This window comes from Cucumis melo, chromosome 4, assembly GCF_025177605.1.
Source record: "Cucumis melo cultivar AY chromosome 4, USDA_Cmelo_AY_1.0, whole genome shotgun sequence".
Classification (NCBI taxonomy): domain Eukaryota; kingdom Viridiplantae; phylum Streptophyta; class Magnoliopsida; order Cucurbitales; family Cucurbitaceae; genus Cucumis; species Cucumis melo.
The window spans coordinates 14,217,784-14,235,195 of record NC_066860.1 but is presented as its reverse complement, the minus strand read 5'-3'; the positions used below and the strand labels follow the sequence as shown (position 1 = coordinate 14,235,195).

General features: G+C 32.3%; 1 protein-coding gene and 1 pseudogene across 1 annotated transcript; one reads left to right on the top strand and one right to left on the bottom strand.

The window, feature by feature from the left end:
• Positions 1 to 10,665: 10,665 nt before the first annotated feature.
• Positions 10,666 to 12,266, top strand: LOC103489878 (probable inorganic phosphate transporter 1-7; annotated as a pseudogene).
• Positions 12,267 to 12,724: 458 nt separating this feature from the next.
• Positions 12,725 to 15,717, bottom strand: LOC103489879 (actin-depolymerizing factor). The gene is made up of 4 exons (XM_008449209.3): positions 15,282 to 15,717; positions 14,141 to 14,406; positions 13,082 to 13,269; positions 12,725 to 12,960 (listed from the first exon to the last, which is right to left on the bottom strand). Exons 1-3 carry the CDS (start codon positions 15,570 to 15,572, stop codon positions 13,119 to 13,121), a joined length of 708 nt encoding a protein of 235 aa, XP_008447431.2. The 5' UTR covers positions 15,573 to 15,717; the 3' UTR covers positions 12,725 to 12,960; positions 13,082 to 13,118.
• Positions 15,718 to 17,412: the final 1,695 nt, after the last annotated feature.

The window sequence follows — 17,412 nt, the reverse complement described above, 5'->3', positions numbered from 1 at the left end:
TCACTGGGAGACACAAGGTGGTGTAGTCGAATTTGCTTCTAATATTTGGTGTTTTAAGAACTAATCCAGCGCTGGCGAAGATGATAACAGCCCACCTTCATGTTATCCAATGAGATTCATGCTTCTTGGTTAAGCATGCATATGGTTTTAAGCAAATGGAAATGGGCCTAAGTTTCTTTGGGCTCTAGATTTCTTAAAATTAAAAAGCTTTGGGTTGACAAAAGTTAAAAGAAAGAGAGAAAGAAAAAACCCCCCAAAGTTTAATCCGAAAATATGACAAAAAGATTTAAACTCACAAAAATAGCAAAATGATTTTTAATATTAATAATTATTGATAGACTAAAATACCCTCAAACTAGAAGGTTAACTTTCACGAACGTAATAAAACACTAAAATATTTACGACCCATATAACAAAATCAAAAAGTCCAAAAAGATGGTAATCTATTTTCATAAATTTCAGATTTGCCTTTGATATTGCAGACAATTTGTCACTTCTCTTTCTTCTCTCTTATGATTTTTTCATCTTCTCTTCCAGATTTCTTCGGCTTCTCTTTCAGATTTTCTTTCTTATATTTTTTATTCATTTTCGTTTTCTTTCTTTCTTCATTTTCTCTTTCTTTCTTCCAGTTCTTCTTCCAAAATATTAAGATCGTTTAAATATTACTTTGATATGATCTAAACGATCATTTATCATGTCAACACGATCGTTTAAAATGGTCAAGACGATTGTTTAGATTTGAAGCTCTTTTTCTATGGTTAAAAAAGAACTACACGATCAGGTGAATATGATGTAAATGATTGTTTACCATAGCAAAACGATCGTTTAGCATGGTCAACATAATCGTTTAGATTTGAAGCTCTTTTTTCGTCATTAAAAAAGAACTACACGATCAAGTGGATATGACGTAAATGATTGCTTACCATAGCAAAACGGCCGTTTAGCATGGTCAACAAAATCGTTTAGATTTGAAGCTTTTTTTCCATCGTTTAAAAAGAATTACACGATCAGGTGGATATGATCTAAACAATCGTTTAACATGGTCAACATGATTGTTTAGATTTGAAGCTCTTTTTCTATTGTTAAAAAAAGAACTACACGATCAGGTGGATATGATCTAAATGACCGTTTACCATAGCAAACTAATTGATTAGCATGGTCAACACGATCATTTAGATTTGAAGCTCTTTTCTCATCGTTAAAAAGAACTACACAATCATGTTGATACAACCAATCTTACCATGCTAAAATTATTTACATGATCGTGTATCATGGCCCTGTGGATTTTTTTTTCGATTAATCACAAATTATCTACCAATTAATCGAGCGTTGATTGAGACTTTTTTTTATTTTTTTTGTGGGCCTGTGAGCTTTTTCAGTTTTTAGAATTGTTCTATACAGTGTAAATATTTGACCAATTTGTTATATTTTTGAAATAACTTCAAACTAAATTGTGATAATTCAAATAAATCTAAAACTTAAATCTTAACCGTTTGTATTCTTTTTTTTTTCTAAAAGCGACCACTTATATTTCATTAAATATAAAAAAGATAGATAAAGCTAGGGGTCTTTTCAAAAATATAACAAAACGGTAAAATATTTACACTGTATAGAACAATTTCGAAAACGGAAAAAGCCCACAGGCTCACTGTGAAAAATACCAAAAATGCCGAGTCAACCACACCATTAACAACACGAGTGTAATATATTTGGTACACTATCATTTAGATTTGGCTATTATTTGGTACATAATCGTTTAGATTTGGTTGTTTAGATTTGACTACAATCTATTTTTTCAATTGTATCGTTTAATTTTGTTACACAATCGTTTAATTTGGTTACGTTTAAATTTGGTTACACAATTGTTTAGATTTGGACCTAAATCTAAACGATTTTTTTTTTAATTTGAAACAGGATCATTTAGATTTGACTAAACGATTTTTTTAATTCTTTTGATACACGATTGTTTAGATTTGGCTAAACATTTTTTTTAATTTGTTTGGTATACGATTGTATTAGATTTGTCTACCCAATGATCTATTTTTTTACACGATCGTTTACTTTTTCTACATGATCGTTTACATTTGGTTAATCCAATTTAAATAATTTTTTTCAAGATTCTTTATACACAATCCTTTAAATTTTGCTATTTTTTGTACACAGTTGTTTAAATTTGATTACCCAAACTAAATTTATACGAAGTTAAAAAGAGGGGGGAAAGAAGAAAGACGATGGAAAGAAATCGCAGCGGAAAAAAAAGGAAGAGGAAAAGAAAAGACGATGGAAGGAAATCGCAACGAAAAAAAAGAAGAAAAGAATAAAGACGATGGAAAGATTAAAAGATTAAATAATAGGAAAAGAAGAAAGACGATAAAAGAAATCGTAGCGAGAAGGAAGATGATGAAAGAAATCACAACGAGAAGGAGAAGAAAGATGGAAAGGCAAACCTGAAATATTTAAAAAATGACTAACTTCATGGACGTTGTTATACAAGCAGTAAATAGTTTGGTGTTTTGTTACATTTATGAAAATTAACCTAAAGCTAACTCCATCTATTTAATATTTATGAGATATATGAAATTTAAACACACAAGATGAAACTTTTTCTATGGTTTAAAAAATCAGTTTTTTCTTTTTTAAATATTTTTATTTCAATAGGGTGACATAGGCAACTTGGTCTTAATTTTGAGTGTATTATGAACTCCTATTTATTAGGGATTGTTATTTGATTTACATGAGTAAGAGTAACCAGTTTTTTGACTTAACAAGCCTACCATTTAGGAACAAGACCAAGCAAGAGTAGGAAACATAATATAAGATGATGAAATTCACTCCTTCTCAACATAAGGTAAGTAGATGACACTACAAGAAAAAAGTGATTTCCCAACGCACAAAACAACCATCGGAAGATAGAGCGTTGGGAGAAATGGTATCTCTCGTCGGACTATACCAAGCGTCAAGTGTAAGCCATAACTTTCGACGCCGTTAAGATAAGTGTTAAGAGTTCTCGCCCAACTCTCCATGATGTTAGTAGGTGTGAGGAGTTAATTAAGAAAAAATATTTTTCCTAGGGAGAACTTTTGATGCCATTAAGATAAGCATGAAAAATTTAGGGTTCATAGGAAACAAATGAGATATGAAACTTTCGGATTTATTTTTGTAGGAGAACTCCCGATGCCATTAATATAAGCATCGGGAGTTCTTGACTAACGTCCGACGAAGTTAATAGGTATCGAGAGTTAGGCAAGAACTCCCGACGCTTATCTTAACAGTGTTGAGAGTTCTACAAAAATAAATCTGAAAGTTTCATATCTCATTTGCTTCCTATAAATCCTAAATGGAGCTTTCATTACTTGATATGCCAACAACTTTTATGATTCATGCTGGATGTCATTATTCTGGAATGATAGTTCTTATTAGAAAGCTTAAATGGTAGTGAAAATCATGAAATTTGATTGGAATTGGTACAGGTCTATAGCTTAAACTTTGGGGACTTTGTTAGAAAGCTTGGATCCATTCTTTAAGGCATGCCATGACTAGCATGTTCTTGGGTGTGTGCACAATTGGATATACCTGTCTTATTTTAGGAAATTTTTAGGAGAATCAGTTGTTGTCTATATTAGTGTTGTAACATAGCAGAGTTTGTAGGTCCCATTTATAAAGCATGTATAGGGGTTTTGAGGTAAGAAGATTGAAAAGGAACTTAGCTTGAATATGAGATAGATATAAATGGGTTGAGAGTTCCGGAAGAAATTCAAGTCCATTAGGAAGAGTGACTTTGATCTTTAAAAAGAATGAGTGACTGGCCTTATGGACTTTGATGTCTAGAAGAAGCTTGTTGATAATCTTGTTCTTGGCCTTGCATGATTGATTATCTATATTTACTTTGATTCAAAGCTTTTGAACCTCCTTTAGAATTGGTATGACTTTAATTCTATGCTTTTCTAGAAGATTTGAATGTACGAATACAATGTGCTTAATTATTTAATTCTATGAGTTGAAACTTTTAATACTTTAATTGTTATGATCTAAGTTTGATTTGAATGTATGAATACAATTTGTTTGATTATAATTGATTTGGCTTCAAAATTGTAGATTACAAAATTTTAGGTTCAGTTTTTCTTTAATGGTTGGAACATAAACATGTTCGTTAGAGAAGCAATGGTAATTAAGTATTTATATGTAACCTTGGGATAAACGATAATTTGACCCAAGTGGTGTTATGAACACTCGTCACAAATATAAATTTACTGTGAGAATAATATTGTAATTATGAGTCTTTAGTAGAGTTTACATAGTTAATTAACAAATGTCAATTAGTGTGATTAATGAGTTAAGACGATTAATCTCATATCATTTAAGCTTCTGATCAGTAGGCTTGTTAGGTCTCTTTCCTAACTCGTAAAGCGTATTGAAGGTTATTATGCTTTGATTGTAATTTAAAATGTTTCAATTTTCTTAGAAAATTAATTTAATGTATGGTTATACATTATATAAAGTGTATACTTTAAATAAATTTTATTGTATAGATTTAATTTTGGATATGGTTCAAAATTAATTTAAGAGAGAATTAAATATTTGAAGGAGTTAAAAATTAATTTAATATGAATCAGATTCATAGGTTAAAATTAATGTTTATTAGATATACGTTAAACCTATATATTGTGAGAGAAATATGATTGAATATGATTCAAATGTAAGTCACATATTTAATTTAATAGTTAATTAATTAGAGTTAATTAATTAATTATTTTAATTTTAATTTGATTTAATTAAACTAGAAAAATTAAAACTAGGTAAGATGTTCATTCAAAATGTGATTTAAATGAAATTACTAATTTAATTTAATTTAATTAATTGTTAAATTATTAATTAAATATAATTTATGAATTATGAATTATGAATTATTTAGTTTAATTTAATTGTTTGATTAAATTAAAGTAACTCCCTTAAGTGGGAGTTATTAGATACCTAATTTTTCCCCACGTTTCTTCATTAACCGCTGTGCTTTCCATAAACCTAGATCGTAGAGAACAGATAAATTAGTTCTTTTTTTATGATTTCTTGCTTATCAGAAAAGAGTTATGTGGATAAATTTTTCCCTATTTCTTTCAACATAATCACTTCCAAAATTCAATAAAAGCTAACTTCAAATAAAGAGAAAAGATTGGCTTCAAGTGGTGTTGTTCATGACTTCTAAAATTGGTGGTTTGTAGATTCAAAAACATATACTGAAGTAAGTCCCTATATGTCATGTCCCATCCCAATTGTCACACCACGCAATCAAATGGAGGGCGTGTTGCCTAGATATTCAATGCAAACCTAACGTGAGATAGCACGCTGAACGCCTAATGAGCGGAACAACTTTTCTTTTCCTCTCTTCGCAAAGCTCTTCCATTTAAGCCTTAGAGACCTCCACATCTTTTGCAGCAGAAACACTCAAGAAATAACATAGCGGAATAACTTAAAACTCATTCTCTTTTATTAACTTAATGCTTACAGAAGTATAAATTTACAATTTACAACTTTACTTAACGTGAAAATAAACCAACTCTGACATTCTCACATCCTTCTTTTTTCCACCAAGTTGTAGCCTTTTGCATCGTGGTGGATAACACTCTAACCCTATTCTCTTTCCCATTATTGTCTACAAGCAATCTCAAGGACATCTTCTAGAATCTTCCTTTCCCTACCTCAACTCCCTGAAATTCTTATGTCTCCCTTCCCTACTTAGCTAAGGTTTGGGCGTTAAGGAGCGACAACCTTACCAACCGACTCCTTAAACGTACGACGAGATGCCATGGTTAGTACACCATGTAAAACTACAGAGTAACTCTATCTTTCCTCCTTAACTAGCTACAATATCTCAAAACCAACCTTTGCATGGCCTCAACGCCTAGCAACCTAGAAGGGTAAACACTTAAAATGTAAGCCAAACGGACTTAATGAGCGACGGGTTTTAACAAAACCCTTTTGGACAAAACACGTAGAATCCAACAAAACCCTTTTGGATAAAACACATAGAATCCACAAATGATAATAATATCAAGTTATAATAGATAAAGTATGACACATCGAACAATTAACACACATCACATAATCCACAACAGTTCAACCATTACATAGCGAGCACTACGACACCATACGCTGAAACCATTTCGCAACAAGCTCAATTCTAAGACCTGGGACTTTTTCCTCACCTAGACCTGGGATTCACTCTCACCAGTATCATGCCAGTTACATGGAATTTCCACCAGCATCCTGCCACGTTCATTCATTCTCAGACCTGGGAGTCAGGCTCAACTAGCGTCTTATCACCATCTTACTCAGACTTTACACAGCGAGCGCTACAATGTCATACACTGAATTCATTTCACAACAAGCTTGGCTTTGAGATCTGAAATTTTTCCCTCGCTTAGACCTAAGATTCACTCTCAATAGTATCATGCGAGTTACCTGGGATTTTCACCGGTGTTCTGCCACATTCATTCATTCTTAGACCTAGGAGTCACGCTCAACCATTGTCCCATCATCGTCTTACTCAAACAACTATGTGAATACAATAAGAGAGCAACGGCTCATTGCTTACCCTTAACACAAATTATCAAAAATTAGTGAAGTATCTTATAAACACAACCACAGAGAAAAGAATACTCAACATATAACGTTTATAGAACATCACTTTTCCAAAATAAGGATCATAACAATAGTTTAGAAATAATACTATAAATCGATTAACCATTCATAAACGTTTATATATCACGTTTTATTATTTTCAAACAATGCTTGTAAAACCAAACAGTGTAAATAGTGTACCATTCACAACAAAACATATAGTTCATCTTGTCACTCACAAAAGATACTTAGCCTCAACTTCTTCCTTCTTGGCTTCCAGCTTTCTCCCTTCATCTGACGGTTGAAGAAACCGTCTGTTTACCATATGAACCTTCTCCTCCACTTTCATTAGAAAACTGGAGTTTTTTTTTTGAAAACTTCCTTTTTCTTTTGAATTTCAGCCCTATTTATAAAGTTCTTTCACTTCTAAAGGTCACTTTCATGCTTTATATGTATCACCTTATTAACGCATCGCGTTACGCTACTAACCTAAACTTGACACATAATCTAATCATTAGCGGTGATTTGACTTTTCCTTGAGACCTACACCCTATCTCTTTTGGAATCCAAACTCTTAATTGTCTGACTGTCCTTTTCTCTTCTCGAAAAGTCACCGTCGTTTTCTTTTCCATAGCGAGTTGTTATGTCACTTGACAAGACGTTTTCTTCTTCACCCCAATCTCTTGGGTGCACATACTTCTTATTGCAGTATCTTGCTAAATGCCTCACTCTTGACGCCCAATGCAATGCTTTTCTCACTAGTTACTCTTATCTCGTTGCCTACCTTCACACGATAAAGTCTTGGCTTACGCATTTCTCTTTGTGTCGCCCTACACTCTTTTCGCATTCTTTCTCTTATGACTTCTCAACATTTATCTAAAATCAATCTTCCAGGAAATGTCCCTTTCCTTCCAGATCAGGGCCTCACATTATATTCTCTTCATTTTTCAAATGATGCTTAGCCAATTTATTTTATAGGGTGTTGCTTTTTTTTTTGCCAATGTATAGACATATTTCTTAAACGCTTCTACTGTGTTGGGGCTCTCATCCCTATATTAATGATATGAAAACCATAGGATTTGAACATTAGAAACCCAATTGGTGGCTCTCTAATATCCAAGAGAAGGGATTATATTTGGATCACCCTTTAAACAAAGACCAAGAGATAAGAAGAACTAGTTCCTCACTTCAAATTCAAACACTCCACAAGTAAGATGATCAAACTTACCTGAGTGTTCTTTGCATGTAACCTTGAATTAAGAATTGTAAAATAATGGTGATGAAGCTCTATCATCTACCAGAGAATTTTTATTGATTGAAAACCCTAAATCTCAAAACATCAAAAAGTAATGTGTTATATTTTTTTTTCTACTTTAAACCCAACCTACTACATTAAAGGTAGATAAAAAGGTCATTCTAACCCTAACTTAAAAAACTAAAATCCAAATAAGCATATATTGGTCCAATAATGAAAACACAAAATTAAGGCATGTTTTTGCAAAGTAAAAAAAGTTACAAAGTTTAATTGGTTTCATGTTGTAACATCAATTGAAACCAATTATAAAGCTTCTGACCATTTTTGCTACTTGAATTTCCTTAATTGAGTTTACCTCCTCTTGAATGTGAGAATTCAATGTTAACTGTAAATTTTTGGCTCTTGAGCGTGTGATCGATCCTGGAGGTAACACAAAAGTTTCTTGCTTCATATCATCTTGTCCCCCTTTTAAAGGATTTATCTTTCAATCAAGTTCGTTATCTGCATCAAAAGAAGTTAAGTAAAAACATTAAAAGTAGCACTCACACCATATTTACCTTTAAGATCAATCGAGTAGACATTGTCATTGTTTTATCATTACTTGAAAAAAGGTCCATCTCCTTTTGGATTTAACTTTGAATCTCATTGATGTGGAAATCTTTCTTTTTGAAGTGGATCTAAGCCAAATCTCCCCCCTTAAATATCATGGCTTTTGATGTTGGTTAACCTTCTCCGCTACCTTTACATTTTACTTCTCAATACTTTCTTTAGCCTCTTTATGTAGCTTCCAAATGATGGTGGCCTTCTCATAAACTTGAAAATTCACCACCTTGTTAGAAGGAAAAAGCGACAAGTCAATAGGTAATAAAGGGTTAAAACCGTACACAATCTCAAACAATGTACATTTAGTGACACTATGAACAACCCTATTGTATGCAAATCCAATAAATGGTAGCAACTCCTCCCAAGTTTTAGTATTTCTATCTATTAGAGCTCTAGCATGTTAGGTTTTATGTCTTAAAACTTGTGATTTGTGAATTTTAAACTATTATGTTATTCAATATAATAGTTATTGAAGTATTGTTTGATAAGTTGTCATTGAATAAGAGATTTGCTCATTATAAACTTAGAATCCAACAAACAAGGTTCCTTGACTATAGTATGAGTACTTGAACTTTATGTAGTGCCATAAATGTGGATCAAGTTTGAGTAATAATCTAAAAGGTTTATAGCATAAGAATAAGGTTGGGCACCTTATTATGGAGATACTATGGATGCAATCCACTTTGTATTTAGTATAAGCAAAATGATCTTGAAACACTCATGTGAAGACATGCGAGTGGCTGCAGTCTATTCAATAAAGATTGTGTAAGACCGACCATGAAATAGTCACTTTAACTTTATAACATTTTTTACTAATTAAAACTAACTACTTAATTTGACTTTGATGATCTAGGTAATTTGACCTTAATACTAAGCTAACTATGAACTCTTATTTACTCAGAATTATCCTTAGATCTGCATAGATGAGGTAGTTCAACAACACTATCTAAATAGACCTCTCACTTTAGAGGTAAGATGGGTAGATAGTTAAGGACATATGGCACAAGACATCATTCACTTCTACCTGCTTTTAGGGTCAGTAGATAGGTTGTTCCCTAAACTGCTGACTCAAGGTCTTGGATAAAGGAGTCATGTTCTCTCAAGAGGGATTTGATTTATAAATTGGATTATAAACAACATTATTCAATAGAGGATCAACTGTGGCTCAAGGAATAAGATGTAATCTTGGGGGTAAAACAGTAAAATTGATCCAATCGAGATTACGAACAACCTGCGAAGGGTTGACTTACTAATCATGGCTCTATCAGGTAGACACAAATATATCTACAGTGAGGAGAGTTCAACTACGAGCTATATTGAACAATATCAATTTGTTAACAAATGTTGATTAGCTCGATTAAAATAGTTTAGCAAGTTAATGTCTGACGTTGGATCTCGTGATCTATAGGTCCATTTGGTCTCCCTATAAATCATTATGAAATTAAACTCATAACATAATTATTGAGAAATTTGAATTGTTCGAATTACCCAAATCATCTAAACGATGTAAAAAAAAGAAAATAAGAAAGATAGAAAGAAATCGCAGGAAAAAAAAAAGTAGAGAAAGACAATAAAAAAATAACAGTGAAGAGAAAAAAAAGATGAAGAGAAAAAAAGATGAAACAATAAACCTGAAATATTTAAAAAAAATGTTTAATTTTATAGGTTTTGTTATACTGACCGTAAATATTGTAGGAGTTTATTATATTTATAAAAATTTTCCAATTTAATTTTCCATTAAAACTTTAATTATAAATTAATACAATTAACTAATTATATTATTTATTCCCACGCCACTTCTTTTCTTTTCTTTTTCTGTTTTTTTCTTAATCTTTATAATTCAATCATATTGTTCTCTCACTCATCCTAACTTTGATTTGCGTTTCTAATTTTGTTGTCTCTTTGTTACCTCAAACCCCACAAAATTACAACAATTAACTGAATTTTGCAATGCATTTCTTTCCATATTTTTTTTAAAAGCATTTTTATATTTTGTTGGTACTTTTCTGATTGCATTTCATTTGGTGATGACTGATGAATGATATATCAACAGATATATTGGTTGTTTTTTAATCTGTTTTGTTTGCTTTTGTTAAAAAATGAATCAATGTAATTTTTTTTCCCATTGTTTTGCAGAGGCAAGATATCTAAAAGTGGAAGAAAGAAGAACTTGGAGTTTTGTGTAGAAGAAATTAAAAGCAAGAAATGGGGAATGACCAATTACAAGTATTAAATGCACTTGACGTAGCTAAAACACAATGGTATCACTTTACAGCAATCATCATCGCTGGAATGGGATTCTTCACTGATGCATATGATCTATTTTGTATTTCTCTTGTAACCAAATTACTTGGAAGAATATATTATCAAGTTGATGGTGTGGTATTTGTTGGAACATTAGTAGGACAACTCTTCTTTGGTTGGTTGGGTGACAAAATGGGAAGAAAGAGAGTTTATGGTCTGACTATAATGCTTATGGTTATATGTGCTCAGGACTTTCCTTTGGTCCCAATTCACATTCACTTTGTTTCTTTCCATTTTGGCTTGGTTTTGGTATCCGTGGCGATTATCCTTTTTTAACAACGATCATGTTCATGTTGGAGTATTCGAATAAGAAGACTCATGGTGCAATTATGGCCGTAATTACAGGTGGATTTAGTATAGGTTCAGGGGCGTTTGAACCCCCAACTTTATCGTCTTTATATAATATATATAAAGAAAATTATTCAATTTTCAATACTTGTAGATAGCTGTCTATCAATCCCTTTTTCAACTCAAATTTGAGTCTTACCTATGTAATTTATTTTTCATATTTTTCTTTTAGCCTCCTGTCAATATATTTTCTAGATCCGTCACTTATTACAATGTTCGCTATGAGTTTGGTATTTTAGGTGGAGGTATATTTGCTACTATCATGGGATGTTTTGATGCTCCACCTTACGCAGTTGATCCAAGTAAATCAACTGCGCCATAAGTTGATTACATTTGAAGGGTAGTCCTAATGTTTGGAGCTCTTCCTGCTGCTCTTACTTGCTATTGGAGAATAAAAATGCCAGAAATGACAAGTTACACGACTCTTGTCGTCAAGATACAACTCAAGCTGCTTCACATAATGGATATGGAGGCAGAAGCGCAAAAGCTTGCTGCTCAAATATCAAATGAAAATGCAAGTCCAAGTGCAAACGACTTCTTCTCTAGAGTTTTTGAATCGGCATGGAAACTTGTTTACTTGTAGTTAGAACTTGGTTTTTACTTGATATTGCATTTTACAGTCGCAAAAAGATATCTTTAGTGCAATTGGATGGATTCCACCAACAGCCACTTTTGAATGCAATTGAAGATTAGAAAAGTAAGAGATCAAACACTCATTGCTCTCTGTAGTATTGTCCCTGGCTATTGGTTCACGGTGGCTTTCATCGACAAAATGGGAAGATTTGCCATTCAACTAAAGGGATAAGCTTCATTACACAGCCTTCATCTTTGGTTTAACCATTCCATACCATCATTAACTCAAGGACAATCGGATTGGCTTAGTTGTCTTCTACTCATAACGTTCTTCTTTGCCAATTTCGGATCAAATGCAAGAACTTTTGTTGCCCCAGCAGAAATCTTTCTGGCACCGATTTCCTGTACTTGCCACCATATATCATCAAAATCTGGGAAGCTTAGAGCTATGGTAGGTGCGTTTGGTTTTCTTTATTTGGCTCAAAACCAGGACAAGAACAAAAGTGATGCAAGATAGTCTCCTGGCATTGGCATCAATAACTCACTTATACTCATGGGGTGGACTTAATTTTTTGCGAATTTTGTTTACGACCTAGTACCTGAGACGCAAGATTTGTTTGAAGATGGAACAATCGGAGAATTGGAGGCCAACCATGATTCGATCTATCAAATTCTCATTAGAATAAAGCTTTATGATCATTTGACTAGACAATATGGCGACCTATATGTATGATATGATCATTCGCAGACATGTAGTGACTTATCAGAAATTTTGTGTTGTATACAAGAAGTATGATAGTAAAGTAATTTAAGAAATCCACCTGCTTGTTCATGTTTTATCTGCCTTTCTTTGTTTATTTCTTGCCTTATATTTGGCTAACAAAATGAATTAGCAATAAGATTTAAAGGAAACATGTTCTTGATTAACATGTCAATTAATGTTCATTAAGAAACTTGTTTCTGCCCGATTTCATTGAGGACGATCTGAAACACAACCATGAAAAAGACAGCTCAAGACATGCTATGTTCGATAATCGGTACACTGAGTCGTGTTCTTCATTTCACATCATAAAGTGCAAATTCTAAAGGCATAATGAAAAAAAAAACCAGACAATGGGGCAGATCCATCATAGAACAAATTTCCAATGATAATAAGGTTCGATAGATTCTAAGCCATTTTCTATTACAAACTTATCTTCATCCGCGAAGCATTCATAGCAACCAGACAGCAACATCATGTCGATCCACCATATATCAGCATTCTGCAGATGTTAGTTTATTTTACGGTTTGGTGTAATGGTTTCATTTTCCAACGATCGGTTTTACACATATTGAAGCAGGGATAAACCAATTCATAAGTAATCAAAATACAAGGCAGCTTACCCCCAAGGGAACAACAAATTAAACAAACAGAGAATGTTCATTGTGCACGGTCTCTGATCACTTCCAGGTCCATCTCTGCAGGGTCAGTAGCTTGAATTTCATAGTGGATGCCATCGAGCTCGTGCCGAAAGTTGTCTTTAGACGTTGCATACAGCATCTTAGCACGGATTCGTGAGCTAGCTGGAGACCTGAAGTACAACAATGTAGTGTGAGATCAAGAGAGACAAGATACCCCATGATAGTCGTTGATACGACATGATTAAAACTATTCCTATTGTTTCTAATCAAGGTCAAAACTTAGATGTTCTTAGAATAAGATATTCGATGAGCGCATTAGGTTATCAACAAAAAAAGGGACAATTATTCTAACAAAATATGACAAGATTTTCAAGTTTTGCCCAAAACTTTTGATGTACTATGATATTCAGCGAGATTAGAGGATGCATATAGAGCTCTAACCACTAAACTCCAACTTCTGCAGTGTGGAGAGTAAAGCATATGCAGCAGAAGAAGGTATTTAGTGAAATTAGCAAGCATACCAGATGAGTACCTTAAAAGCACTAAAAAGGTATTTTCTTAGGCTTAGAATTTAATTGATTTTGTTGTTAAATTTTGTTCTTTGATGCTTTTCTTTGTTAAATTTGTAGGAACAGAAAGTGTAGACTGGAATGGACAAACTAGAGCAAAAAATGACAAAAATATCCTTACGAAGGTCAAAGAAAAGCATCAACAACACATATTAACAATAAAACTAACCAAATTCTAAGCCTAAGAAGCACTTTATGAGTGCTTTTCAGTTCAATGAATGAGCAATTGACTAGAAACATGAAAAACCATAGAGGCTCAGCTTAGAAATGATAGTCATCATAGAATCAAAACCTTATGACCTTGGGATAACTAATGTTTACCTTACTCTTGGGACAACTAATGTTTACCTTAGTATGTACCAAAATTTTGTATGGGGCCAACTCAGTAAATAATATAGATCAAGTAGACATTAACATAGCAGTAAGGAAGATAAGATTAGGTTCATGATATATAATGATGGTGAAAGCTAACCATGCTATGAAAAATATCTTGCTCTTCTGACAATTGTCAGATGTCACGAAATCGAAATCATAAACAGCATAGCGGCAATCATTGTCGGGCAGAGCAGCAGTGAAATCTTCGTAGCTCTCTGCAGGATTGCCAATCTTGTCAACCACCACCTCTCTTTTCTTTTCATCAACCTTAAAGATCACATATCGATACATTTTCTTTCTTTGTAGTTCAGAGAATGTTTTCTTGGTGTGTTCATTCACACCCATTGCAGATAAAGTGTTTTGCTACAAAGGGAAATTCATAAATGTCAAACAATCAAGCAGAGATCCATGAAAGAAGCATAAAAAATTAACGGTAAGAGTAAAAATTTCCAAATCAGTAGAATTTAAAGGAAATGATGCCAACAAAGTAAGAATCCTCAGCAAAATAGAGCAGCAGAAGAATCCCTTATAAACTGAACCATGAGATAGATCTATAATATTATTCAATTAATGGGTTCTCTTCTTGTTACAAAAAGTTGAATTTGACTAAGAAGCAGAACACCATGATTAATCATCCTGAGAATCCTAATAGATTCTAATTTTATAATCTAGAGTTGACAAATTCCTAAAAAAAATTGTAGAACAAGCAAAGGAGACAGAAGTCCATCAACAGACTGGCAAAAAATCACAACCCATATACTTACTAGACCCCACCCTTCACCTCCAAAACCTGATCAACAAGGATCATGACTTCTTCCCTTTAAATCAAAGCTTTCTGAGCTAAAACAAGAACCTTAAATCAAAGACAGGATCTTTCTAATCCAACTTTTTTCATCTGAATCCACAGTACTCTTTTAATATTTTGAACTATGCCTCAAAGAAAGAAAAAAGGAAAGAAAAACAAAAAACACCATTCGTGAAGAAACAAAACTAAACCCCATCACAGAAGTGGGGAGAGAAAGAAATTAAGGTCACAAAATACAGAAAAATGCAGGATTCACTTGAAGCAGGGTTTAAGAATATTTGAGATAAATATAATTAGGATTAAATTGAAAGAAACCCCAGAAACTCCAATTGAAAAAAGGTGATACCCAGTTGAGTTTAAAGTTAAAAAAAAAAAAAAAAAAAAAAAAAAAAAAAAAAAAAAGGGATAAAAGGAAGAACACAAAGAAAGATACCCGTCGGAGGCCTCTGAACGACATGATGATCGGAGAAGAGGTGGATGTGAGAAAGGGGATGAGTAAAAGTTGAGAAAATAAAGAAGAAGAAGAAGAAGAAGAAGAAGAAGAAGAAGAAGGATGGAATAAGAGAAAGGTCAGAAATGGTAGGCAAGAATCGGAGGCCAAGACAGAAGATATAGAAAGAAGGGAAAGAGAAAGGAAGTTAAACTCAGTGGCTAAGCCAATCCTCCCAATTTCCCAACCAAATTGAAATATTCCTCTCTTTCTTACATTTTTTGTACGTATCATCCAAATTTCACCGTAGAAAATGAGGTTTGTTCTCTTACATTTTTACTTCACTTTCCTTCTCTCCTTGTTTTTACGTACCATTAATTCAAATACACAATGTCTCACACCTTAGGGTTCTTTCTCCCTTGATTCTTCCCATTCTCATTTTTTTTCACTCTCTTGCTCATACTTTGTATCCTCCGTTGTTGTGACATCCACAAAAGTTTATTCTTTATTATATGATCATAGTTTATTTTAGACGTGAACTTTAGATCATCCCTACAAAAATCTTTATTTTTCTCTTTATTCAAAAAATGTCATAAAACTGGTAAAATAATTTTTAATGTTAAGTTAATTTCTTTTTGTTCATTCAATTTTTAAAAGTAACACTCAAGATTCAAATTCCATTGATTTTTTGTCATTTGGTTTAAAGAGTCCTACATTTTCATCTTCGAAGTTTTAATTTAATTTTTAATTATATTTTAAAGTTTAAAATTTGTTTCTAAAATTAAATACATGATATAAAATTATTTATAAATATATCGATATTTTCTCATTTTTATGAATTCAATATAAGTTTTAAAGGTTAAATAGATAATATAGTTGAAAATTAAAGCCTATAAAACATTAGAAACAAACGAATCCTAGAAGGTTTGTTTATGAATTTAATATTTTTTAGAATTTTTTTGGTTTTTTAACTTTTCATAATATCCATCTATTAGCATTGACATTTTGTCAATATTTTTATTGAGATTTTCGTAAATTGGAACATCGTTATTTTTATCAACCTTAATATTTTAAACTTTTAATTGTATGGTTATAAGTATTAACTATAACTTGTCGGTACACATTTTTATAGCAAGGACCAATTAAAAATAGTTTCAAACTTAGAACATTGATTATACATTAAATTCAAACATAAAGGCTATAATATATGTCACTTTTAAACCTCAATGCCTAACTAGAAACTAATCAGATTTTAATTAAGAATAGAAAATGATGGTATTGGGAACTTGATCAGGAATATAGAAACTTAGCATAAGTTTTAGAAGTCCCAACACTATAGTTTTTAATGCTAAATGTATTCTAGTCTACAACGAAGGGCGTTCGAACTTTTAAAATCATATAGACTAAATTCTAGTTATCTTAGGGATTAGATTTAGTTATTTAACAAATAGTTTTTATATCAACTTTCTTTTAGGTTTGTCACATGTGAGGTGAATATTCGAATCTTTGACATTTTGGTCAAAAATATGTGTCTTAACTATGTTTTTTAGACATTTAAAAACAAAGTATTAACCTAGAGGTATAATGTTGGATCCAAAGTTTCAAAGCAATGAAGAACAATAAGTTTAATAATGACACATGCAAGTTTGTAATTGAATTCAGTGTAACATCACCTACATTTAGCAGGCACTTGCTCGATTGGAAAATAGTTAGAAAATTCAAGAGGTTTATCGGTACAAGCCAATTACCCTGGAATACCTTTCTATAGTCAAAACCAAAAAGGAAATGACAATGGCAACCATGAAGATCACAACTCAACAAGGAAAACTCCCAATACAAACAGGAGACAGAAAAGAAAGATTCCAAAAAAGAAATAAAACACCTTTGATACAGAAAGTAAAGAATAAAAGAAAATTTTCTAACCAATAAAACAGTAAACCATATATCTTAGCTAATTAAAACTATGTTCAAGTGGATTCTTTCAAGCAATTTGTTTATATTAATGAGTTTCTTCTCTCAATTTTTGTTAGCTCATCAAGTATCGTTACATATAAGGTTATTACCAAATGCATCACATTAAGAATCCAAAGTCAAAATCTAAATCATTGTTGTAGAAACATTTGGCGTAAAATTT

Excerpts from the sequence above, each read along its gene's own strand:
- LOC103489879 (XM_008449209.3), bottom strand. The coding sequence starts at position 15,572 with ATGATACGTACAAAAAATGTAAGAAAGAGAGGAATATTTCAATTTGGT. Across the intron at positions 14,407-15,281 it reads CGTTCAGAGGCCTCCGACGG|CAAAACACTTTATCTGCAAT; the intron begins GTATCTTTCTTT and ends TTCCCTTTGTAG. Across the intron at positions 13,270-14,140 it reads AAGATATTTTTCATAGCATG|GTCTCCAGCTAGCTCACGAA; the intron begins GTTAGCTTTCAC and ends GTTGTACTTCAG.